We start from the raw sequence: 26,250 nt of genomic DNA, 5'->3' as shown, positions 1-26,250 counted from the left end.
GATAGTGGCCTGCCCTGGTGCCCTGGAGTCTCTGACTCTCAGACAGATTGCCTGGTGGGCTGTCCCTGAAAGCCTGGAGTCCCCAGCAGCTCTCCAGGTGGGCTGCCATGGAGCTGGGTGGGTGAGCTGGCAGGATGCTTGGGGTCCCATCCGAACTTTGTCAAAATCAAACTGTCTCCGCAAAGACGATTCAGTTTTGCTGAATCCGCAAATTCTGATGGCTACAATGTTTCACTGGAATTGGTTGGACCAGCTCTAGTTAGGAGTACTCGGCGCTGGGGGCTAACTGGGCTAAATGCACTGATACCCAAGGCGGCAGTACCAATTTGGCCAAGGAGCAATTCCCTGTAGGATACAGACACTGCCATGCATGCTTAAATGGACTAGGCTGAGCCACACTGCCTCCTTCTGTCCCAGTCATTAGTATTATTTATATTATTGTCGTCCCTAGGAGGCGCAGTCATGGCCCGGGAGGACTACACAGTGCTAGGTGCTGTCCATCACTCTGTCATGCTGCTGCTTCTTGGGGAGAAGTACAAGCCACTGTCTGGCCTGGCTTAGTAGTGTTCTAAGTTGAGGAAACACTTTCTAAATCAGCACTTGTCCCTTTAATTCTCTCTTTGGCCCATTGTTCCCTTTGGCCGTGCCCTGCAACACAGCAGGAAGGGTGTGATATACACAGTAACTTTGGGTAGGCACAGCACTGCTAATTTAGACTAGTCATGTCCTCAGCCGATGATGCTACAAATGAAAACCAAAGCAAGTTATCCTGGGTAGGTTTATGACCATTCAGTTCCTGGTTTAACCCCCCTATCCGTACCAAGAGCACTGTCCATGCCATCTTTTCATCCCCTGGGCACTTTTGGAGGTTGTCCCATAGGCTGAGGCTAAATTGCACCCTGGCTATAGAGATTCTGCTGGCATCTGCCACCCTGAATGTGCCTACCTATTGGGGGGAACGCCATGGAGCTTGCAGTGACACCTGGCACTCTGAGTCTGGGGGTGGGAAAGGACCTTTCAGGCCAATGTGTTGCTCTTCAGTGACCTGAGCCATGAGTTTAAGACCTCTCCCTGTGCAATTAGGCTGTATTTGCATTTATAGTGCATCTCAAAGATAGGCCTGTGACAAGAATTAAGGACTGGGCAATAAGAGTTTAATGCCTGGCTCTGCCATGAACTCTGTGTGACCTTGGGCGAGTCATTTTCCTCTTTGGGCCTCAGTTTCCCCATCTGTGGAATGGGGAGAATAATACTTTCCTAATCCACACGGCGGTTGTGAGGCTTAATTCATCAAAGGTTGCAAAGTGATCCCCGGATGGAGGATGCTAGAGAAGCCACAGCAATATTATTACTGCAGGTGAGAGGTGCTTGTGAAAGAGTCAGATGCAGGGTTGGCTTTTGCAGGCAGGGATGGAGGGGAATTCAGTGTCAGTGCAGAGAGGGTGTATGTCTAAGATGAGGCAGGACAGCAGAAGAGGGGGGTCCAGATGGCTTCCAGGAGAACCCCAACCAAAGCCTACATGTGGATTTCCTCCACCACTCGCTGAAGCCTGGAATGCCAGGAATGTACTGCATGGCATTCAAGATATGATCTGAAAAGACAGAGAGAGAAACGAACCCACTGGAATCACAGAGCTGACAGTGGGCAGCCGCAGCTGCACCGGCCTGGGAGACGGGCCCAGCCCCACCCCCCGCCTCGCAGATGCCCAGCAGCCATCAAAAGATGCATTGTGCATTGAGAGTCTGAGTCCCAGTGCCAGTGGGGCCGGAGCGCCATTGCAGGGCTGGGTAGCACCGGACTCACCCCAAGGCCGTGAGAAGGGACGACCTGCCGGCCTCGGGCCTGGGTGGGATGGTGGACACATGGGCTGCTGCTTTGGTGCCCCTTTGCAAAGGGATCTTTCATTATGGTGCACAGGTAAGCTGTCTGTAAGGATATCAGCCCCCTGCATTCTCCTAGATACTGTACAATGCTGAGCTGTGAGTCTTTTAGCCTTATATCTCACAGCTCTGCCAGACTTGCCGGGAAAGGTCCTCGTGTTCAGGTCTGGCTCTGTCAGACTGTTCACCCATGCACAGGGATAGCTGCTGTTCTCGCTCTTTCCCTCCCTTTCCCTTACCACTGGCTTGCCGGTGCCTTCTGCCTTTGACATGCAGTGAGAGCATTCTGCAGAAACCAGCTGTGCCATCAGGGAGGGGAAGGAAGGAGTCATTCAGTTTGCTTGTGCGGAACTTTCTTCCAGGTTTCCCTGAGAAACCTTCAGCAATCCTCTGCCTCCACTTCTGCCTCCTGACTGACGGCTCCTCGGGGCAATAGTAGGGCTTGCAGACAGCATCATCTCATGGTGTTTGCCTTTTTAGGTCTGAATGCACGTGGCAGGCCCCTTTGTCTTGGTGCTGTCAGGCCTGGTGACCTGATCTGGCAGAGCTAACATGCTGGAGAATGTACTGTAGGGAGGAGTCCTGAGGTGGCATGAAGACTGGCTGGATGATCTAATAGGGATGGTTTCCCCCCGGGCTGTAACTTCTCTGAATCGCTGGGTTCTCTCTCTCCTGGAAAGAGAGGAGGGCCAGATCCTGATGTCAGCTACTCTGGCGTAAATCTGGAGTGAGTCCACAGCAGCAGAATCCCTGTGAATTTGCACTGCGGTAGCTGAGTTACAAACCTGGCCCATTGTTCTCTTGCACCCGTTGCTGGAGGAGGCGTTCAGCCCGGGGTTGGGATTCGCTCAGGAGACCTGCTGTTAGACGTTACAAAATATCATCTCAGCTGAGGGGGGTGAATGAGTCACTGTCGGGAATTGCCACGAAACCCGACAACCAGTTTCAATTCATGTAACCAAAGCGCTCCTAGTTCCTTTTCCGAGGCAGCAGGAATAAAAATAAACACTGGTGAGGCAAGCCTGTCCCCCAGTCGTCCACGCTTCGCTGCTGAGCCCGTCTGAGACAAATGTCCCCAGCGATGTCCCGCCAGGGCTGTTTGGGAAACCCGCGGCAGCAGCAGTGTGAGTAGATGCAACACTCTGGAAGCACTGCCCTTCATTTTTGTTGATGTACCATTCCAGCTGGGTCCCATGGCCAAGAGTACCCTACTCTGTGTCTGATCTGCTCTGTCTGCACCATGTGTTCTTCAGGTGAAGAGCCGGATTCCTGTTCTCCCACCCCAGCCGGACTTCTGCCCACTTGGTCCAGTCTGCAGAACTACACAGCTGAGCCTCAAGAAAAATGTTTCCCGGAGGAGACCATGGCATCAGGTACCTGAAAACTGGAAAAGGGGAACATCCCACTGGGTCACAGTGAGATGGACACTGCAATATTGGTGCCAAACAGCCTCCTGCAGGGCTACTGGCCACACTGGGTCGGAGATAAGGCTGTCCTTGTTATAACAGCAATAAGAGCATTAAGTGTGGAGAAAGGAAAGAAAAAGTGACATGGGGGAGGGACTTGTGAAATGAACACTAGTCAAGCCCTAGTCTTTGAGGCAGTGTGGTCTAGCAGATAGGGCATTACACAGGAGTCAGGAGACTTAGAGTCTATTTCAGGCTCTGCCACTGACTTATTTCCTGGCATTGGGCAAGTCACTTCACCCGTGCCTCAGTTTCCCCATCTGGGGAATAGGGATATTGCTACTTACACTCCTTTGTAAAGTGCGTTGAGTTCCTCAGATGTAAAGTGAAATATAGACATTTAGATAGGGGCTTCTGCCTGTAAGCAAAGCTCACTAAATGAGCAGCCTGGGGCTGTCTTTTCTACTGCTAACTATAAATATGGTTTATAATTCCATGTGCAAATGGCAGTTTATTTTACAAACTGGCAAAGCTGACTAAATAAAAAGAACATTAGAGAACAGTTATGGTCAGAAAAGTGACTTACAAAAGCAGCTGCATTGTTACAGTCTCTCATCTCTTGGTGCACAGACATCTTACAAGTCATATCGGCTTACTGACAAAAACTGGGTTTTAATCCTGTTATCCCTGCAGAGCCAATGCAGCTGTGGAAGAGCAAGCTGGATTTTAATGCACTTCAGGCATCATTAATGTAATTGCCGGCTAAAGTTCCAATTCCAGAATCTTTATGGCCATGGTTGATGATGTGTGAAGCAGAAAGAATGAGGCTTGATTTTCAGATGCTGGCCTGAGCCAGCAGTTAGGAAAATCTCATTTTGACTGGCAAGATGATGAGAAAGGAATTATGCAAATTACTGAGCCTCCTGCATTGAAGAAAAGTAATAACTGCGGGATCCCCCAAGATGTGGCTTTTACAGGCTCATGTTACTGCCCAGATCAGGGTCTGACTTGAAAGCAAGAAGGGAAAAGCACCACAGCTCAGTACTACTCCTGTACTGGGCAAAACCAGACAGTCATTAAGGGATGTTCCATGGTGAGGGTCGTTAAGAACACAATAATCCCACTAATCTTTCTGTCTCTCTCTTTCATTCGTGAGTCAGGGTGATACACCTCTACCCCGATATAACGCGACCTGATATAACACGAATTCTGATATAACGCGGTAAAGCAGTGCTCCAGGGGGGCGGGGCTGCGTATTCCGGTGGATCAAAGCAAGTTCGATATAATGCGGTTTCACCTATAACGCGGTAAAAGTTTTTGGCTCCTGAGGACAGCGTTATATCGAGGTAGAGGTGTATAAGAGACAGTGTGTAACCCACTACATTTGTTTTAAGAGCGTTTTGTAAGGTAGAATTTACTGTATCTCCTGTGTGAAAACTGGCAACCGCCCTTCTGTCTCCGTGATGTCTTGTTAGGTAACCCCAGGCAGCTGGGTCCAGGCGATCAGCCTGCACAGGTAGCAGAGAGCCCGCTGGAGACCGAGTCCGTGTCATTGGCTGTAGGGGAAGGATTTCCAACTGGTAAGATATTGTCTTGTCCATGGTCAGTGTTTCTAATGATAGTATGTAGCAAAGACTGACCCACTGACCAAATGGATCTTCCCAGCCCACCAGTTTTTACTCTTTAATATTAGCATCCAGAGAAACTACTTGGGGTGAGCTCTGGTCTGACCTGTGTTATTTAAGCAATGTAGCTAATTGAGGGTCAGAGGCATGGGTGGGGCATGGGGGAGCAAACTCTGTGCCAGGCGGCTTTAATGCCAGGTGTCATAGCAGGACACAGCTAGGCTGGTCAGATGTCGCCATGTCCCGTACCTTAATACCTTCCTCCTTCTTTACAGTGCCTAATCACCCTTACAGGCTGTAGGTAATCCCCATTAGGGTTAAGGGAAGTTCATAAAAGTGAAAGAATGAGAGCAGCAGATGGAGCAAAGCCAGTGCAGGCAGGCATTGTGCAAGCTTCTCCCACACAGCTCAGCCAGCAAGCCTCACTGTAGGGTCTGCAGCTCTGCAACTGCACCTTTTGCTATTCCACACAGCTAAGCCAATGCATCTCAGTCCTGAGCTGCAGTGCTCTGATGTTCCAGTCCTGGAGCCTGTCCTCTGCAGAGTCAGCCAGTCAGACTGTAACACACAGTCATGTGATGGTTTTGCATGTGGATGACAGTCCATGAGGATGAGCCTTCCAAACTCATCTGGCTTGTCCTCTAACCCAACCCCACTAGACTAATGTTCGGTCTAAGGGTGAGGTCAGTGCCCAACATGGCCAGGTGGGATGCTGGTGCTTGGGTTATTGGCTTTTATTCTTCTTTATGTAACAGTTGCTCTTCTTTAATCAGCCGTGTTTCATTTTAAAGAGATTGCGCTCGTGTTCTCTGTTGAGAGTCGCGCTTCTCAGTGTGTCAACTCCCAGCTGCAGGAGGCAGCAAGGAAGAAGCTGTGGGCCCTGGAAAATGATGACAAGGATGTCTGTGATATTTTCAAGGTGAGAGTCCCAGGTGTGTGCATGCAAGAGCAAGACACGGTGGAAGGCGAACTGCTCACATGCACCTTGACTGGATGGGAACCACATGGTGATAGGAGAGTGGTGGGTGCTAGAGGCAGCCAAAGAGTTGTGAGGTTTTCAAAGGTGTCTGAGGGAATTGGGGGCCAAAACCCCACTGAACGTTAGCCTATGCAGATAGATGGATGGTAACCACTTTAGAGATAGCGCAATTCCCTTTCATTTTGTGTCAGCCAAGGTTCACGGAAGATGTCGGGATGTTGTAAGACTAAATTTAAAAAGATGCTATGTATTAATGTTCATTGGCCTGGTCTATCCTTCTGCCTCAGTTCTTCAAGTCTCATAGTAGTACCACCATGCTCTTTGCTGATATCTCTTTGGTGGTCTCAGCTGCTCAGAGGCTGGAGGTCTGGAAGAAGAAATGAGTACAACTGCTGGTGACAAGGGAAAGTCTCTTTACCTCAAGAGGCAGATCTACAGCTCTCAGAATCAGAGGGTCCCTTGGATCAAGTCACAGGAGGGAAGGATTTCTTACACCCCTTAAATCCAGCTGAGCAGTAGTTTGGGAGGTACCTCTGTCTTGATTAAACACTGCCCTCCCACCCCCATTGAACAATACAGATATCTGCATTTCATAAGCAGAAGTGTACTGGTGTGTGCAATAAGGTTAGGAAAGGATTTTGTGGGGAGAGAGCTAATTCCCTCCCACTCAGTCTGCTGCATCAAAGACCATCAGCGATGATAAGGAGGGAAAAACTGAAGAGATTTAGTCCTTCCTTTTGGAAGGACCCAACTGGCACAGCCTCCAGTAGGCAGCAAAGCCCTGCCTGTAACCCTGGCCACGAACGCAGAGTCCCAGAGCTCCAGGTTGGAGCACATCAGAATCCTGGTTCTGAATCACAGTTCTAGGCCCTTCTGTTATTAGCAAACATGAAATGTACCATGGTCACCCCTTTTGTCCTTCCCTCATAGCATGGCTGCCAGGGCAGAAGTTCCAGCTGAACCCCAGGGCCTTCTCACATCCTTGTCCTATCTTCTCTCTGTAGGAGCTGTCAGCTAGGCTGGTCTGTATCCGGGCCCAGAAGGATCAGTTCCTCCTCACCTTCAAGACCATAGAAGAAATCTGGAAGTTTTCCACATATTTGGCTTTAGGTAGGTATTTAGGTATTTAGGCTTTGGCACTCATCACACCAAGCTAGGGAGAGGGGTAGTCAGTAAGTGCGGAGGTTGAATCAGATCCTCAACTGCCCCATGCCACAGAAAGCCTGTGAGTAGGCATTAAGCCATGCCAGGGATGCCATTGGCTAACAGGGTGGAAAGCTTAATGAACAAGAATGGTGTAGGAGAAATATGTAGCATGGTACCCAGCTAGGGCGACCAGATGTCCCGATAAAATCGGGACCGTCCCGATTTTTAGCTGTTTCTCCTGCGTCCCGACCGATCTCTGGTCAGGACGCAATTTGTCCCGATATTTTGCTCTGCCTGCATTTTTTTTTTTTTCCCCCTTCCTCCCCCCCGGTGTCCCGATATTTTCTTCCTCTCATCTGGTCACCCTAAGTGCAAGAGACCCTGAGTCCATATCTGCTAACCCCTTCATTGCATACAATGGAACTGGGAATCACTGATAAGGATGGACAATATCATCACCAAAGCGGCTGTTGCTGCACTGATTGCAAACAGCTGCTCTGATGGATGGCAGAAACAGGACTTTGTCCTTTTACAGACTAGGAGTATATGGAAAAGGAGTGTGTTTAGACTGTGTTCTTTCTTCGGTTTATAAGGGTATGTGGCTTGCTGTTTGGAGCATCTTCTCTTTGACCATGGGTACTGGCTGAACTGTTCTTTGGTGGAGGATACTGAGATCAGAATTACTGTAGATGAAGATCACTTGGCCACCATGTACCTGGGTCTGCTACTCCAGGAAGGTGAGAAGCAACTGCCCATCTGGGGACCAGCATCCCAGCAGGATTGTGGTTTAGAGGGTGCAGAGCCATTCTGGGTTCCAGATCGTGTGGGTATATAAGGAACACTGCTAATTGCTTCCCTACTTCTGTTTGCAGGTCACTTCTTTTCCAGAGCAGTGCTCAATGTGCTTCCACCCATGGAGGGGGGAGAGGAAAGCTTAAAGCTCCGCGAGAACGAGCTAGTCCACGTGAAGGACATTGGGAAAGAATCGAAATGGGAAGGGATGTCCTTATCGACAGGTCAGCGAGGCCTGGTGGCTGTGGCAGCCATAGAGCCACTGTCCCACCCATTTTACCAGTAAGTACACTGGCCGTGATGTTCTACCCAAGGGGCCGTGCTGCCCACCCAATGTTTGTTCCTGATCATGGCACATTCAGGGTCCCTTTTGCCAGGGCAGCACCAAATCCAGGGTACGCGAGTACTCTTATCGCTGAGAGTGATGGGCAGCCCTTTGTGCCTGAACAGTAGTGGTCTAGAATTTCAGCATATTTGTAAGATCAAGGGTTTAATTCTGGTCTCACTCTGCTTTTATACTGATGTTGGTCCTTTGACTTCAGTGGACTTACTCTTGATTTATGCTGGTGTAACTGGGAGGAAAAGCACAGCCCAAGGTTTACGTAAAGTTGGCTGAAGTTGAAGGCTGCCCCAGTGGCTGGCTGTTGAGGAATTACTGTTAATATTATGGTCCCTCATGACAGATACCTGGCTAAGCCGTCGTGACATGGGCATCACTCTCAGCAACCATTGTACTTGTTCAATGAAACTCCCCTCCACAGCCTGTGAAATTCATCATGCTTTTAAGTGGGTGGCATTTTATGTGCTACACAAGGGTCACTCAGATGCCTGTACCTGCGCTTCTTACATACTACCCCCTAGCAATATGGCATGCCCAGCAGGGTTAGTGGATTGGCAGCACTGGACATGTGCCATGTGAGCTCCTGCTACCTAAGGGTCCCAGAGCACTTTTGGTACCCATCTGACCTTCTCCTTGACAATGTGGCTGGTGGCCTGAGAACACTAACATTTATCAAGTGAACCATTCTCAGAGAGAACTGATGTGTTTACCCAGGGTTTCCTCTGTTTAGGTGGTTTCTGAAGAACAATCCAATGAACTGCAGCATCTCCAAGGAGATCAGCGGGTCAACCTCTCAGCCAATTGGTGTGTACACCTTTTTAATAACGCAATCTTTCCAACATGAGGCCACCATGGCCCTTACAACGCTGGGTTCAGCTATGGAAGGGCCTCTCCCACAGATGCACAAGGCACATCTCTCTTGCTCCAAGAGTGACACTTGAGTTACAAGAAGCAACAGAGGAGAGAAAAACAGCATCTTCAGGTTCTCCAGTAGTCTGCATGGGACCTTGAGACAGTATGTGCTTTGAAAGGCTGACCTTAACAGCCTAGGGCAGAAAGAGCTGCCAACAGCCTGCAGCATCCTCTTATATTCTTTCCCCCCTTTTCCACATTTCTTTTATTCTCTTTTCTCTCTAGTGCCTCTGTTTCCTTTGGTCCTGTAGGGCCTGAATTTTAAACAATTAGAAACACAGAAGTGCACACGCCAGAGCACACTAAACTTATGCCTGCAATCCCTGCAACACCATACAGCAACTGAGTGAGTGAGTTTGCACACAGTCAGTTCTGGGCATTTGCCTCCTCTTCGTTATGGTAACTGCATATACAAATTAGACACATAACTGGGTGCAAGTACATGCCTACCTGCAAGTCAGACCATGAAACATTCACACACATCTCTGGCAAACTCTGTTCTATGCAGAGTCAGTTCTGCTGTGAGCAGTATGATGCAGAGCACCATGCATTTAATTTCCCCCACCAATCTTCATTATTGGGGTTATTTGCAAGGATTTTGGTCTTTGTCCATCAGGCGTCTGATCTGCTTTTATTGCTTAATCCTCCCTCTCCCTGATATCACAAGCACCTTCGCAGAAACCACAAAGAGGAGCAAATCAATCAGGGACAACGGGATCCTGTTTTCATCCACTGCATAAGCATGATCTCTTATTGGCCACCCCACTTCCAACGAGGGAAGGTCCAAATATGCTTAGCAATTGGGCCAACCCACTGAAATCAGATTGTTTCCCTTTGTTTCTCAGGCAAGGGGCGGTGCACGGCCACAGAGGATCACAGAGGGAGAGGATGGGATGAACTGAGTTTCTCCAAGGGAGACAGCATAGAGGTTGTTGGTTTTCTTATACCAGGACTGCAGTGGTTTGTGGGGAAATCCACAAGCAGTGGGACCATTGGCTTTGTCCAGAGCAAACACATAGCGGCAGAGACTTGTGAACCTCTGTAAGTATGTTGCTACATTCCAGACAAACTCCTGGGAAAGGAGGGAGGGAAGGGCTGACTTAGAGCCATTCCAGGTATGTGCAGAAATCCCGGTTTTCTTGCAGGGGCCACGTCTAGATTCCATCCCAGGTGTGCTCAGAAACCAGGTTCTCCCTCCAAACAATAAACAGACTGAAGGAGTCTCTACTTAGAACAGACTTAGCTCAGACCTCCTCACAGTCCTGGGTGTCACGGGACTGTCCTGCTTTGAGCCCCCTCAAGCCCCTGGTCCCAGTTGAAGGGAACATTTCCCACATTCAGGACCACCCTGGGTGGGGGGGGAGGGAAGGGACCCAGTAACCCTGTTTGAGAGGACTCCAAACCGAGTGGTGTTGCAGCCTGGTGCACGGGGTTACAGCGCCACCCAGCTGCCCTTCCACCTCCAGAGGGGCAGACAGGCCAAACCTGAGTGGTGCTGCATTCCACATTAGCCACTTGAAATGTGGCAAGGTATGTCAGCTGTCACTTTTCCCTTGTCTCAGGTAGTTCTCAGACTGGCTGTTCGTGCCTGCTAAGAACAGGTACTATTCTAGGCTCCGGTTTGTTTTATAGTTACACTTGTGTGCTGCTCCTCCTCCCCATTTTAGTGTCACACAACAATTGGCTCCTTTCCACGCTTTATCAGTTGTAAATGTTTAATGGCCAGGTAGCGTTGTCAAAGAGGCTGCAGGTTCCTCTTATGGCGATACACAATGAGCCCCGAAGGAGGCAGAAGAGAGCGCTCAAGAGAGTTCTTTTCTCCAGGAGAATGCAGCCACTTTGTCACAGCTCCATGCTGAGTGACAGTAAACACCCGCTCCAACACCATCAAAAGGAAAAGGCAAGAGCCACCAGATGAGGCAGGCAGCAACCCCCTTACCCCGTACAGCCCTTGGCAGTGGGCTCTGTCGGACGTAGGCTCCAACTAGAGATACCGCTACAGGGGCTGCAGGTTCATAGAATTAGCATTTGGGTCTGTTTTTCACAGGCTTTCCGATGCCTCAGGCAGCCATTTCTGGGGGTGGGATAACTCAAGATCTTGTCTCCTTGTGGCTTTCTTTGCCTAGTTGGTGGAAGTCCTGTGAGGAAGCCAGACCGCATGTTTTTTGCTACTCCAGAAGTGGCTCCCGGAGGCAAATAATAAAAGCCCTATTAAAAACACACATAAAAGTGCTAAATGGAGTGCCTCATACCATGGGTGTAGATTGGGGAGAGGGCAGGGGGAGGTGTTGCCCCCCCCCAAACTGCAAGCCTCGGGCAGAGAATTTGTCCTCCACATGCGGCCCCATTGGCCTGACTGGGTATGACGCCTGTGCCTCATACCCCTAGTTGCCCCGTACATGAGAGAGGGAGATTGCACAAACATAGCCTTGGGCTTCTGCAGCTGTGTTCAGTCGTGCAGCCAAGGGGGTGCCATTGTTGTCCTGTCTGAGATCCCAGGTACCTTTGCGGGTGGCTAGCCCCTCCCGCCACACCTCCACTACCGTTTCTAGCACGCTAGCTCAGTCAAAGCAAGTGCACGGACCTCTACCTGAGCTGGAAATTACACCTCCAGTGTAGGTGTACGCTCCAGGCCTGCTGATCGCTTATATTCTGCAGAGGTTCTCGTCTCACTTAGGGCAGATTTTCCTTCCTCTGTAAAGGGCCACACTCCTGTTCAAAATCAGATCCTTCCCTTTGCCTCTGTTCTCACTCCTGGCTGGTGAAAGCATTCTTACAGTGGAGCTTCCTTTCCTCTATAAGGCTTTTTGCCCCTCACCCTGGGTATGTGTTGGGGGTTGGGAGGAGTCTGCCTATGCACCCCAGCACAGCACTCCTGGATGTGGGCAGGGCAGAGGGAGCCCATCTCCTTCCGTGAGCCCAGTTCTGCTGCGTAGCCAGACTGGCATCCCCTACCTCCACTCCAGCTGCTTGGCCTTCACCTGGGACGTGGTGCAATAAGGTGGTAGGGTTACCATATGTCATAAATAAAAAAAGAGGACCCTCCACGGGCCCTGGCCCCGCCCATTTCCCCACCCCCAGCCCCGCCCCAACTCCGCCCCTTCTCCACCCTAACTCCGCCCCCTCCTCCCTTCCACTCCCAGCCAGGGGGAAAGGGCTGCCCCAGTGCTACCGGCTTCAGGGTTTGCCGGGCAGCCCTCAGACCCTGCGCCCCCAGCCGGCGCTTCCCCAGCGCAGCTGGAGCCCAGGAGGGGAAGCGCCCAGCCGGGGGCGCAGGGTCTGGAGGCACGGGGGCTGCCCGAAGCCGGTAGCGCTCGGGCAGCCCGGCTCTTAAACAGAGCCAAAGAGTCGGGGAGGAGCAGAGCTGCCATTTTCCCGGACATGTTCGGCTTTTTGGCAATTCCCCCCGGACGGGGGTTTGACTGCCGAAAAGCCGGACATGTCCGGGAAAAAGAGGACGTATGGTAACCCTATAAAGGTGGGGTTATTCAGAGCCTGGCCTCCTCTCCTGGATGCAGCTCAGGACCAGGGCTCCCTGCCACCAGTTCGTGGTGGAGCACTGCTGGAGGTGGGCTTGGCAGCCCTGCCTCAGCTCCAGGACAAGCTCCACTGGCAGGATTTGCCTAAGGATGGGAGGCAAGCAAGGCCGAGAGCCCTGTTGTGTTCCCATGGCAGCGCTCTGATGGGGGAGGGGAGCTGGGCTCCTGTATCCATCCATGACAGAGCTCTGATGGTGGTGGAGGGGTTGGGAGCCCTTTCTCTGCCCCGTGGTAGAGCTGTGGCGGGGGTGGGGGGATTAGAAGCGGGTGGCATGGGAGACCTGCACTGGCTAATTCCCACTGCTTTGTGCCCCAAACACAGGGGAAAGTGTTCAGTGTTTCTAAGTGAAGAAGAGAAATCCTCCCTTCTCCTCCTCCCGGGCAATGGCAGCGAGCAGCACTACGCCGGCCTCCTCGAGGACCTGGCCCACACAGACATCACCTCTGTGTACAGGCTTGGTGAGTGCCCCCAGATGCCTCCTTGGTGCTGCAATCCTGTCTCTCCTTACACGGGGGCCAATCTGTCAGTCTCTAGCAAGCTCCCTGTCTTATACCCACATTCAGACTTTCAAGGGGGAAATGAGGTGCTAAGTGCGTGCAGGAGGGGCCATGTCTTGGTCAAATCCTAGGAGTTATAGGGAGGTCTCCATCCAGACCTACCTGCTTCAGGACCTATGAGAGCTGGGCCTTGCTAACACAACCTGTAACTTGGGAGAGTGCTTCCCTCATCTGATTCCAGGACTGGTTCAGGCAGGGTCATCCTAGCCCTAAACTGTAACTCACCAGTAGAGGTTGCTGCACTTAACTGGTCCCGGCCTTGGGTAACCTGCGTGTAGGTGCTAATGCTGCACCGTAGCCCATAGTAAATGACCTTTTCATGGTTTGAGGCAGCTCCTTTGGGAGATGGGCCCAGCCTGCCGGGATTGAACGAATTAGTGAAGCCCTTTCAAAAGGACTAAATGTTGAGAGGCAAAAAGAATTCAAAGGATTTTCTTGTCAAGTGGGAAACACAATGTGTGTGAGCAGAGACGCCCCCACTTCTGTTCTCTAGCCCAGCATTTCTGGGCTTGCGGTGGGATTCTGAGATGGTTAAATGGCTAAAGTGAACAGAAGCGACATCTTGCTAGAGCAGGGAGCTGGGAGCCAGGATTCCCAGGTTCTATTCCCAATGCTTGTTGGGTGATCTTTTGGCAAGATACCTAACCTTGCAGCCTCAGTTCCTCCATCTAAAAAATGGGGATAAGAATATTTAGCTACCTCTACCACGGTTTGGGAGGTTTAATCCATTAATGTCTGTAAAGCACTTCAGATGGGAGGCAAGAGAGCTGCAGCATTATAAACTCTCTTGCCTTCTAGCTTTGTGCTTTAAAGGACACTTTTCTGCACACACAAGGCAATTACCCTTAAATGCATCACCTGCCATGTCCAGAGTATGCGAAAAGGAGTGTGAAAGCATGTGTGTCCCCTAATAGCAAGCCTCTAGGGGTGAGGGTGTTGCACACATAATGAGAGTGAAGACAGGCTTGATCCCCAGAAAGTACATTAGCCCCCGCCCCCTCCACTAGCAATTTGCTCCCTGGAGTGCCTCAGTATCAGGGAGAGATGGCATTGATAAGATCTTGAGCCACAAAAGATGAGACCCTCTCGTTTCCTGTGTGGGTGTGATGTTGCCAATACCCAATCAAAAAAACCCTGCTACGGTCCAGCATTTGGGAACTGTTCTCCATGTTCTTGCTTTGATCCCGGCCCTTCAGGATGTGGGGCAGGGAATTGAAATTCTAGCCGAATATGGAGTATGAATATAGAAATAAATCCACTCCATTGAGTCAGAACACCATAGTTTAGCCAAGATTCAGCATCCTGGAGAGAGGGCAGCGGAACCCTGCCAGGACAGGTTTTGCAGTTACAGCACTTGCCTCTGGCTGCTAGCACTGACCATGTTTTATTTCTGTTGGCCATGTAGCTGGTTTCGAACCCACAGCCACGTTCCCAGGAGGGCCATCTGGTGAGTACATGTGAATGGGGAGATGTACTCTGTTCCGCGGGATTTGGAGGAGGAATCTCCATGTGGGGAAACATTTCTCTGTGGTCTATATGTCCCTTTCAGAGGCTGCTCTCCAGGGGTGTAAGGATGTCCAGCTGTTCAAGACCTTTGGGGAAGCTGCTGCAAACGGCCTGTCCACACCTAGTGACTCAGAGCAGTCTAGCCCGGAGGGCGAAGCACCCCCCACTGCCCTGGAAGAATTTCTTCTGCGGGAGCCAGATGACCTCGATGACCCCAAGTTCTTTATTGACCTGAACGCTGGGCACATGGAGGACTCTGAAGTCTTTGACCCCATACTGACCTTCCTTAACCAAGGGTGCTATGTGGCCCCTTTCCAAAGCTTCTATGACCTCTCCTTTTCCTTCCTCCGCTCCACTTTTTATGGCTTCTCCGATGAGGACAAACTGGTCTTGTACCTTGAGACCTCCAGAAACTGTGCCAAGAGGACTCACCTAGGCTGGGCTCATACCAGGCTCTGTTTCCTTCTGGGCAGAATGTGCATCAAGAGGGTAAAGTTCTCCCAGGCCCGGGTTTATTTTGAAGAAGCCATGAGTGTCATGGACAAGGGGTTTGATGACCTGCCCCTACTGGCTTCACTGCATGTGAACCTTGCCGCCATCTACCTGAAGCAGAAGATGAGGCACAAGTTCTCCTCCATGCTGGGGAAAGCGGTGGCCCTGCTGGCCTGCTTGCCTGGACACTGTTTCAGCTCCGAGAACGAGTTGGAGGTTGTGAAGTACGTCCTGAGGGAAGCCATCGTCGTGGGCAATGCCCCCTTGGAGGCCCGGGCCTGCTTTCTTGTTGTCAAGCTTTTCCTGCAGTTGGGCAAATATGACGAGGTCCTGCCCTTTGTGGAGCGCCTTCAGTTCCTCTCTACCTGCTTCTCCAGCCAGGACTCCAGTGCCACATGCTTGGACACCACCCCTATCCTGAGCTACCTCTATGACAAGAAGTACTTGCCGTACATCACGTTGGCTTCCACCAGGCTGTTTGTTCCCAGTGGCATAAAGGGGGCACCGACACCCATATGGAGAACTGGCTTAGTCCTCCAAAATATCTCCAAGCTCTTGGGAAGCCAGCTGGGCAGGAGCAGCATCCCAGCAATTGCTTGCCTATATCTCAGGCATGCACTGAACTTCTCCCATGAGAGTGGAGATGTGTCCATGCAGAAGATCTTGTGTTCTGTCTTGTCCAAAATGTACCTCCAGCATGGCATGTTAGATGGAGCACTTTATTACTCGGCCAGAGCTGTAGCCCTTGGCAGGCTGATGAGTGAGGAAGAGGCCTTCGAATCTTCCCTCTGCTTGGGGTGGATGTATGTTCTGGCCAGCCAGCCGGCTAAGTCTAGGGAGATCATGTTGCGGCTCCTGCATTCTCTGCGCGAGACAGACAGTGTTACTCAGGATGGGGCAGTTCACAACCTCCTGGCCATCGCCCTCAAAGAAGAAGGACAGGTGAAGAAGGCAGCAGAAAATTACCTATGGGCCTTAAACAAAGCCAAGGAGACTGGCAACAGGCGGAACCAGGCTATTGCCCTGGCCAACCTTGGACACCTGACTCTCTCGTGCAGGGCGACCCAGCTGGCAGAGAGCTACTTCCTCCAGTCTGTTCGACTGTACATTGAACTCCAGGGTGGGGAAGATGCAGAGATAGAGCTGGTGCAGGTCCTGCTGTGGCTGGCACAGGCCATGGTGAGCAGGCACAGGATAGAAGACAGCAAACTCTGTTATGAGCTGGCACTGGTGTTTGCCCTGAAGTCACACAATGTGAAGAGTGAGTATATTAATTAGGGTTTTGTTGGGGGAGGAGGAGAGTATACAGAGAAGGTACATGCCTTTCTGCTGCATCTTCTTAGATCTCTAATGTACCCCATTTAATCGTACCCCCTCCCCATACCATACAGGTCAGCTTCATATCACTGAGTCCCTCTGCCATTTCTACAGCAAAGTATCCCCAAATCTTGGGGCCTGCATTACCTACCATGAGCACTGGGTATCCCTGGCACAGCAGCTTCGGGACAGAGAGATAGAAGGGAAAGTCCTGCAGACCCTCAGCCGGCTCTACCAGACTCTAGACATACCCAAGTAAGTCAGTCCCATGGCCATACCCATTGCAGAGGTTGCTGGTTGGGAGTCTCTGCTTAAGACCAACAGCTTCCACTCAGATGTACAGGGCAGGGTCTCCAGTGGGCCATGAAGAAGGAGCAATTATATGTGTGTCATAGCATTTACTGTGCCTCTCACTCTATCAGCAAAAGTAATGGAAAAGGCAACATTTGCCAGCTTTTACTACACCATCTCTGCCGATATCTCATATTGTAAGTAAAGGGGGAAATGGTTTAATTACAGATACAACCATATGGTAACTTGGCAAATGTTGAAATTTTAATGGTGACCATTATGCAATAGGATTTAAAACAGGTAGTGGTTCCTGATATTTGAAGCACATGGAAATGCACACAGTGCCTTATCTCTTGCATATTGCCTGAGGTTGTAAGAGCTGGCAGCCTTGCTCTGACCTGGCACACAGGATACAGAGTGAAAATTTTAATAAGCATCTCCTCAAGAGGCTGTGATAGGAGCATCTTATGCAATAAAGAGAGCTTAGTACAAACAGGTGAGTTATAACCAACTGAACTGGCTCTGGGTCAGATCCACCCCTTCTGTAACTCTGCTGACTCCATTGGACTCATGCTAGAGTGGAATTTGGCTCAGTGTCAACCGAAAGGGGTTCCCTAACCAGGGCTCGAGTTGTGCTGGACACTCCAGAACGCTGTTGGGCACTGTTTTTTTCTTTTTCTTTTGGTGCTCCAGTACTTCCATTACTGAGTGATAGTACCAGAAGTATTGGGAGTATGTTCCAGCACTTCTTTTTTTTAGGACTTAGTCGCTGTCCCTAACCACAGTAGGAATTCAGCCTCTGACACTCTAAATACCGTTCAGCAAAAATCTGATGGGTCTTGCATGGTGCCACAGAGATCAATAGGCTCAGAGCTCTATCAAATCAACGGAGGGTCCAAATTCTAGGGGGAAACACCTCCTAGGGGAAATACCTGGCTTCCAGTGCCCCTCGATGCACAGACAGATTAATAGATTCCTAGGCCAGAAGAGCCTATTGTGATCAGCTAGTCTGACCTCCTGTATAACACAGGCTAGAGAACTTCCCCCAAATCGTTCCTGATGAACAACAGCATATTTCTTAGGAGAAACATCCAATGTTGATTTAAAAAATTGCCATTGATGGAGAACCCATCACAACCCTTGGTAAGTTGTTCCAATGGTTAATGACCCTAGCGGTTAAAAATTTACACCTTATTTCCAGTAAGAATCTGTCAAAATTGCGCTGAAACTTGGTCTGCTAGATCAAAGAGCCCATTATCAAATACCTGTTCCTTGGGTGACTCTGCAGGGGTTCTATTTCTTGAGGCATAGATTTGAAGGCTGTCAAGGACCATTAGATCAGGGCCCGTCTGACCTCCTGTGTATCACAGACCAGAGAATTTCACCGTTACCCCTCGATTGAGCTCAATAACTTGGTGTTGATTAAAACAGAGTTTCCAGAAAGACACCCAGTCTTCGTTTGGAGACATCAAGCGATGGAGAATCCACCACTTCCCTTGGTAGTTTGTTCCAATGGTGAATTACCCTCCCTGTTCAAAATTAGCACCTTATTTCTAATTTGAATTTGTCTGATTTCAGCTTCCAGACATTGGTTCTTGTTGTTTAATCCACTAGATTAAAGAGCCCTTTAATACCCACTGTTTTCTCCCCAGGAAGGTATTATACTCTGTAATCAAGTCACCTCTTTATCTCTTGAACAGATGAGGCCAGAGGGGACAGAGAGGTGTGTAGAGTTTGACAGACAACTGTAGTATTTCGCTTTTTAAAGGCAAACGTGTATCACTGAGTTAGCACCAATCTCTGTGGAACATTTAATTGGCCAGGCATGTGGTCATGCAGTAATTTGGATATTAACTTGCCCATGCGAGGTCACAGTGAGCTGAGGGGGAAGGAATGGAGGAAGCAGACACCTGTCCTGTGAACCGTTCCCTCCCTGAACTAAAAGGACAGCTGGAGTCTCGGAGCCCCAAGGACAACAAACAAAGAGGCAGAGCTGCCATACTGTGCTGGTACGCCTGCATGCCACTGCCCCCTGCTGGATGAAAAATGACACGCTCAAGTGCTTGTCAGTTTGCCCCCTAGTGGCCTGGAAAGAGGAGCTAGGCCCTGGTATGGTGCTAGTGGAAGTTCCCCTTTAGCTGGAGTGAATGGGAGAGAGATGTGTTTGGGGAACCAAATGTTGCTGACTGCAGGGCTGATGTGTGTAAGTGCTCATGGCTCGTGTAGTTGGACTATGCCACTGTGTGCAGCAGTGATTTGCTCTGCACAGGAGTAACTTTTGGGATTAGTGCAAGGGGGCCGAAAGGAAGGTGGTCCACATGGGGCTGTGACAAAGGGGGAAAGAATGCAGGATGTTTTGCCGAGCTGCGGTTTTACGGTTTCTCTGTAATGACTGATCACTTGTTAACCCTACAGGTCCCTGAGACGGTCTCTGGACTGCACCAAACAGAGCTTAAGGATCTTCATTGACCTGGGGGAGACAGCCAAAGCGGCTCAGGCCTGGCTGCAGGCTGGGAGGCTCTATTATCTCCTGCAAGAGGATGAGCTGGTGGAAATGTACTTCCAGGTAGGGTGTGGGTGGCTGGAAGAGTTTGCCATGGCAGCTCTTTGCTATTAATCTATAGGCATGGCTACCGATCATCCAGCCACCCATTTCCTAGGAGTGTCTTCGGCAAGAAGATCACAACCATGCAGAGGGTCCCCTCACTGTAGGGTGACCAGATGTCCCTATTTTATAGGGACAGTCCCGATATTGGGGGCATTTTCTTCTATAGCAGGGGTAGGCAACCTATGGCACGCGTGCCGAAGGCGGCACGTGAGCTGATTTTCAGTGGCACTCACACTGCCCCTGTCCTGGCCACCGGTCCGGGGGGCTCTGCATTTTCATTTAATTTTAAATGAAGCTTCTTAAACATTTTAAAAACCTTATTTACTTTACATACAACAATAGTTTAGTTATATATTATAGACTTATAGAAAGAGACCTTCTAAAAACGTTAAAATGTATTCCTGGCACGCGAAACCTTAAATTAGAGTGAATAAATGAAGACTCGGCACGCCACTTCTGAAAGGTTGCCGACCCCTGGTCTATAGGAACCTATTACCACCCACCCCCTGTCCCGATTTTTCACACTTGCTGTCTGGTCACCCTACCTCACTGTTAACTGGCAAACCACCAACTGAAGGAGAAGTGAGCACACTGGTGTGTATGGAATAGCAGTTGTTGCATGCACAGCCTCTCCCTCCAACCACTGGGGTTTGGTGACCTCCTGAGTGAAAGGCATTGGATTCAGCATATGAGAATAGAAACTGGGATTTTCAGAGGGATTGTCGGGTTAGGTGCCCAAATCCCATTGAAAGCCGTATAGACTAAAGAGCAATATCCGAAGGGAAGTGGTGGAAGCCCCATTGTTTAGGATTAAGAACAGGCAGGACAAAGCGTTAGACCATGTAGAATAGGGAATAACCCTATCTTGCCAACGGGGTGGACTGGACAGCATGATCTAGTAGTTTCTGTCCATCTCTAATTTCTATGATTCTAGCATTTGAATAGTAAAGGGGAAAAACAGCCCATAATCTCCGGTGGAAACATTGATTGTGGGAAGCAATCTCCTTTAAAGAGGGTGCTCCTCCCATCAGCCCCAGACTAAGCAGAGCAGAGGGTTGCTAATGGTGTGATCTGCTGCTAGGATGTGCAGTAAAGCAACAGCCTGGATGCACAGCATCAGAAACCCTTTAAACTGGTGGGACTGGCTGGCACGGGGCTTAGTGCTAGTAACAGAGGAGAGAGACATTCACCTTTATGTCACCAGCATGAATCTAGGCAGTAGTGACTGGAAGTTGTCAGTATCAGATGGCTGCTCATTGACCTGTGTGTAATGAATGGGTGGCCTCAGCCTACTTCCTGATGGTCAAGTGTTCACAGCAGGCAGATCAATGGCACCATCATCAATGGTAATAATTCATACCCTGGCTGGTGGTTTCAGCAGGGAGGCCACGGGTTTAATGAGCAGTGGAGAGTGACCTCTCATTAAGGAAGGGGAAGTATAGGCTGAATATCAGGCAGCAATTCCCAACTGTGCAGCTCTCCCAGTCTGAGGGAAGCTTATTTATAATATTAAACATACAATAAGGAACAATCCTGCACTGGCTGGGAGATGGCCTAAATAGGACCTTGTAGCCAAATTCATCATTGAAGCAAGTGGGTGCTGCCCCACTGATGTCAATGTAGCCCAGACACCTCCACACGCTCTCTCCAGCCATACATTTGGCTCAGCTGGTCTTTCCCCTCTAGATTTTGATTCCCTCAGCACCCTTCAAGGTAGTTCCACCAAGTCATGGCTGAAGCCCAGCGGCAGGGCAGCATCTGGGGAAAGCTTGCCCAGTCACTGACTGCTCTGTTCCTCTTCCGAGGAATAATACTCGGATGTCTTTGGTTTCCAGGGATGTCAGTCTGGCACATCACCGCTGCATGGCAATTTATGTTCCGGTTCTAATGTCAAAACTGCACGCATGTCACTGACATATGCTAGCTGTGCATGCATAGCAGTAACTGTGCATCCAAATGCAAATGACCGGTTGGTCTCCTAATTGCATGCGTAGCTGCTGCAACTGAAAATGCAAATTATGCATATACTCAGCTCTGAAGACTTCTTATTGTTATAGTGAAAAAATCATGCAGAGTGTGAATGTGGTGCTCTCACAGGCTCTCTCTTTCAGGCTCTCACCCTGAGTCCTTCTCCTTCCAGGCAGCCATACAGACTGCACTGAAACCAGGGGAGTTGTTCTTGGCTATGGACCTGTATGAAGAGGCTGGGGATATCTTTTTCAATGGCAACCGAAACAGGCACCAAGCAGTGGACTATTACAGGGTACCTGCCCCACAAAGCATTGGCATCAGTGTGACCCTGCTGTGCAAACGGCCACAGCGAGATCTCCAACGGAGCGGCATGTTTGGTGAAGTCATTCAGAAAGGGCAACAGAGAAGCTGAAAGGGGAAGATGTTGGTGGGGAGGTGGGATGTGTCCGAGCATGAGAGAGCAAAGACGGGACAATGCATCAGGTAACCCGGCTCTGAAGCCCAGACACCTCTGCCTCAGTAAGAGCTCAGCTGCGAGACGGGACAGGGTTTCCTAGGAAGCCTGAGCTGCTGCTTCCCTGGAAGCTCACAGGATATACCGAGAAACCGTGGTTGTCTTTACACAGAATTACAATGTACCCAGGAGAACTGAGTTCTGAGGCTTGCCGGGCACCGGCTGGTGGAAAGTGCGTGGGCTGTAGGGATGCTTCATGGCAGGGCAAACAGCCAAGGACAGAACGTGCCAAGTATGTTGGGCTGAGGGCAGAAGCCATTTATGGTTATTACACAGCTCCTGCTACTATAGCATGTGCAAGGGCTTTCCCCTGAGAGGTAGGCAAGTGTTATTAACTCCTGTGCGTAAGGGCTGAGGCAGAGAGACTTAGCAACTTGCCCAGGTCACACCGGGTCTCTGTGGCAGAGCAGGGAAATGAACCTGGCTTTCTATAGTCCCAGGCTCATGCCCTGACCCCTGCACCATCCTTCCTCTCTAGCTGGCACCTTGGGGCTACTCTGTGCAGTGCAGGGTTTGAACTGGAACTGCCCAAGATGTCTGTGGGCTATTGTCCCCTCTCTCCCCAGGGAGGTGCTGTGCCTTTGGCCAGGAAACTGAAGGCCACCAGGACAGAGCTGCGGCTGTTGAATAAGCTGGCAGAGCTGCACATTGGGCTGCAGGGCTACGAGAAGGCCCTAGAATTTGCCACGCTGGCAGCCAGGCTCAGCAGCAGCATAGGTGAGTGGTTCGGTCCCCAGGCATCAGACGGAGTTGCCTGTCCCCATGTCTTTTCCAGAGTGAGTGGGTGGGGGGGAAGAGAGAAAAGTCTGTCTGAATGTATTGGCCAGGAAGGTAAGCTCCTAGTTTAATGAAGGCTCTGGATGGTCTTTTACTGTCTCGGGTAAAGTCTTCTTTAAGCACATGGCTGGGGCCCCGGCTGATAGTCTCATGGAATGCCCGGCTCTCCCGCACTATCGTGGGGGAGACGGTTGTTTTCCCAGAGCCTGAGATATTCAGGGTGGTTGTAATGTGATGATACCTCACTGCCCTGGTTCTTCTTTCCCCAATGGGACTCCTCACCACCCTGCATGGAAGTAGCTTACCTGGGCAAGAATTGCTTCTGCCAATGCCAATATACAGCTCTTAGCTGCAGCCTGTGTTGAAAGAGCCCGTGCATACCCAGAGAATTATATATTGAATTATATACACAGAGGCAGTAATCCCCTGTTAACCTGTGCCGATGGTGACAATGATCCTGTTGATGGCCATGTCTCCACTGGACCATCTTCATGTCCATTCTCACCCAGCCCCTCATTCACAGATGTCCACGCTTCCCCTGACTGTGAAGCATACCCATTCCAGAATTCCTCAGGGTCTGTGGGCTCCATGCTCAGTTGTCCAGGAATGGGAATGATTTATAGCTGGCTGCAGTATCATTATATCTTTTTCCAGGAGATCAGTTGCAAGAGCTGGTTGCATTTCACCGCCTGGCTACGGTGTACTATTTCCTGCAGATGTATGAGATGGCAGAGGACTGCTATCTGAAGACACTTGCCCTGTGCTCTCCAGTGCTGCAATGTGCGGAAGAGGCCATGTACTATTCCAAGGTTTACTGCCGCCTTGGCAACCTGACCCTGCACAAACTGAAGGTGAGAAGCGTCTTTCCATGGTGTGCAGTGCTGAATATAATGGTCTTGCTGGAGTAGCTGCTAGAGTATCCCTATGCCTATCCTGGAATTCAGCTGCTAGAACGGGGGGGTCCCACGTCAGTGTAGTCAGAGATCCAGGGACTGGGCCCTGGCCCAGTTCCAGCACTGGGCACTTCAGTTCAAACCAGTCCCTCATGTTTTCCCTTGTCCCGTGTGGTTAGGATGAACACGATGCCGCTGCCTATTTCCTGTTGGCCCTGGCTGCTGCCACTGAGCTGGGAGACCAGAAGCTCCAGGGCACCATTCATGCCAAGCTGGCTCTCATAGACAATGCTCCCCTGTGGCACAAGGGCCCGGACTGGTGTGCTACATATCGGGCCAGGTGGCTGAGCGAAGGAGGACATGTTGTCTGAGAAGCCACCTCATGGGACCCACATGCTCCAACACAGGAAACAGCCAAACCAAGTTATCTTCTTACCTCATTGCTGAAGGGTGGCCATGTGCCTTCAGAGCAACAGCAAACAGCACGCATATAGTCCTGCGCCCCGGCCTGTTCCCGAACCAGGTTATCCTCGCACGTCAAACATTCAGACGGAAAGACCAGCTGTTTGGGACGAGACACCTTGCGCTGAGCTTACTCGCAGGCTTTGCTCTTGGGTCACCTGGAAACCGGACGAAATCATCATCCCAGCCTGGTCAGTTAGCATTAACAGCAAAGCACATAAGTAGGAGACACCACCACCACCGTACCGTTTATACCCGCTTCCAAACCAGACTCACTGCCTGGGTAGAGCACATGCAGTATACGTGGGTATAAGTGGCAACTCAGTTATCAGCCTGAGCTAGGATGGAACCAAAGTCCAGTGTTTGGGAATGCACATGATGGAGGTTATGGAAGTGGCCACTAGATGGCACTCCAAGAACGCAGCTGATCTGAAGGGACGAGTGCTGAAACTGATCCCAATGGTGGGAAAATGTTGTGTATGGTCATCAGTCTGATGCTCATTCATCTCAGAGAATACGCCCTTCCCACCTGCAGCCCTACAGACTTGGGCTGAGCAAATGGCCCCTGGGGCCATCGGTGGGAACTTTAGCTATAATTCCAGGGGTATTTTAACGTGTCCGATAGCAATTGTATTATTTATTTCTGTATTTTCTGTTCGGTCTGTCTCCTGTGAGGGGACAGATGAGCTACATAGATGTCACAAGCACACAGGGTCCATTATAAGGCATCCCTCCTACAAAGCGCCACCAACTCCTTCTAGTGAGAGGAAGGCAAGATGTATGTTCCGACAGCTAGTCCAGCCCCTATCTGGGGACAGTAAATAGGAGGCATTTTCCCATGCAGGAGGGAGGAACTGTCCTCCCGAAAGCCACAGGCAAAGGGTAGGACAGGATTCTGGCTTTGCAGCATGAATGGGAAGAGGGAGGAGCCCATGCGTCGGCCTTCTCCCTGCACAGGTGAGGAGATTGCTAAGCTGCAGCCCTTGCTGTCACTTTGTGCAAAGCTGCAACATGCATCCCCAGTCATACCACAGCAGGTGCACAGGGATGATGAGCCAGGGCCATCCCCTCAGCCACATTGGCCTTGCCTCCTAGGGGCTGTGCTGCACCGATATGTAAGATGGGAACCCAGACTATCTCCCAAGAGACTACACTAGGTCTGTCTTAATATTGGTGCCTTCTGGGAAGAGGGGGTGGAAGAGGCTCTTCTCTCTGCCCAGCTCTTTCTCCCTGTCCTCAGCCCCTGTGCACAGGGACAGTCAGATTTTGGCCTGGATGTTGCAGAAAAGTAACCAACGTCGCATTGCACAAGGAGCAGCAGCAGTAACTGTTGCCTGCAGTAACAGTTAGCCTCTCTGTATTTTGTTAGGTCAGTAGGACAGGGCACACTGTGACGCTTTGAGCTGCACTGGGTGCTGGAGATGTAGAAAGACACTTTAGAGAGTGGCAACGGAACAAGCAGGTAGGCAAGTGCCAAGTACGCACAGTGCTACTGAACACCTAGCACCTGGCAATACAGTAACTCTTCGCTTAACGTTGTAGTTATGTTCCTGAAAAATGCGACTTTAAGCGAAACAATGTTAAGCGAATCCAATTTCCCCATAAGAATTAATGTAAAGGGGGGAGGAGGGGGTTAGGTTCCAGGGAAATTTTTTTCACCAGACAAAAGACTATATATTTTTTTTATATATATGTATATATATGTGTGTGTGGTATATATATATATATATACACACACACATACAGTATAAGTTTTAAACAAACAATTTAATACTATACACAGCAATGATAATTGTGAAGCTTGGTTGAGGTGGTGAAGTCAGAGGGTGGAAGAGGGTGGGATATTTCCCAGGGAATGCCTTACTGCTAAATGATGAACTAGCACTCGGCTGAGCCCTCAAGGGTTAACCCATTGTTGTTAATGTAGCCTCACACTCTACAAGGCAGCACAAATGGAGGGAGGGGAGACAGCATGGCAGACAGAGACACACACCCTGTGTGTGAGAGAGAGATGCACATTGCCCCTTTAAGTATGCTGACCCCACTCTAAGTATATTGCCTTTTTAAGTAGATCAGCAAGTTGAGACAGCAGCTGCTGTCAGCAAGCTCCCTCCATCCTGAGCCCAGTCATGTGTTCCCCTCTCCCTCCCCCCCCCCCGCTCTATGGAGATGGGGTAAGCAGGGTGCAGGAGCAGGGGGAGGGGGACACCCTGACATTAGCCCCCCTCTTTCCCGCCCCCT

General features: G+C 50.4%; 1 protein-coding gene across 1 annotated transcript; it reads left to right on the top strand.

Moving 5' to 3' along the window:
• The first annotated feature begins 1,850 nt into the window (after positions 1-1,850).
• SH3TC2 (SH3 domain and tetratricopeptide repeats 2) lies at positions 1,851-25,506 on the top strand. Its single transcript, XM_026658054.1, has 18 exons — positions 1,851-1,918; positions 3,135-3,254; positions 4,763-4,867; positions 5,686-5,831; positions 6,896-7,001; positions 7,631-7,774; positions 7,910-8,111; positions 8,900-8,973; positions 9,927-10,122; positions 12,943-13,079; positions 14,584-14,625; positions 14,728-16,437; positions 16,568-16,748; positions 19,200-19,350; positions 21,533-21,655; positions 22,444-22,594; positions 23,309-23,505; positions 23,727-25,506. Exons 1-18 carry the CDS (start codon positions 1,864-1,866, stop codon positions 23,916-23,918), a joined length of 4,032 nt encoding a protein of 1,343 aa, XP_026513839.1. The 5' UTR covers positions 1,851-1,863; the 3' UTR covers positions 23,919-25,506.
• Positions 25,507-26,250: the final 744 nt, after the last annotated feature.

Source organism: Terrapene carolina, unplaced genomic scaffold, assembly GCF_002925995.2.
Source record: "Terrapene carolina triunguis isolate 2854851 unplaced genomic scaffold, T_m_triunguis-2.0 Scaffold395, whole genome shotgun sequence".
Classification (NCBI taxonomy): Eukaryota; Metazoa; Chordata; order Testudines; family Emydidae; genus Terrapene; species Terrapene triunguis.
The sequence above is the reverse complement of the archived record's forward strand: the minus strand, read 5'-3'. Positions and strand labels throughout refer to the sequence as shown.

Bases quoted from the DNA above. Each gene is read 5' to 3' on its own strand.
- SH3TC2 (XM_026658054.1), top strand. From the start codon at position 1,864: ATGGGCTGCTGCTTTGGTGCCCCTTTGCAAAGGGATCTTTCATTATGG. The intron at 5,832-6,895 runs GTGAGAGTCCCA...TTCTCTCTGTAG, and splicing joins ATGTCTGTGATATTTTCAAG to GAGCTGTCAGCTAGGCTGGT. The intron at 8,974-9,926 runs GTGTGTACACCT...TTTGTTTCTCAG, and splicing joins GTCAACCTCTCAGCCAATTG to GCAAGGGGCGGTGCACGGCC.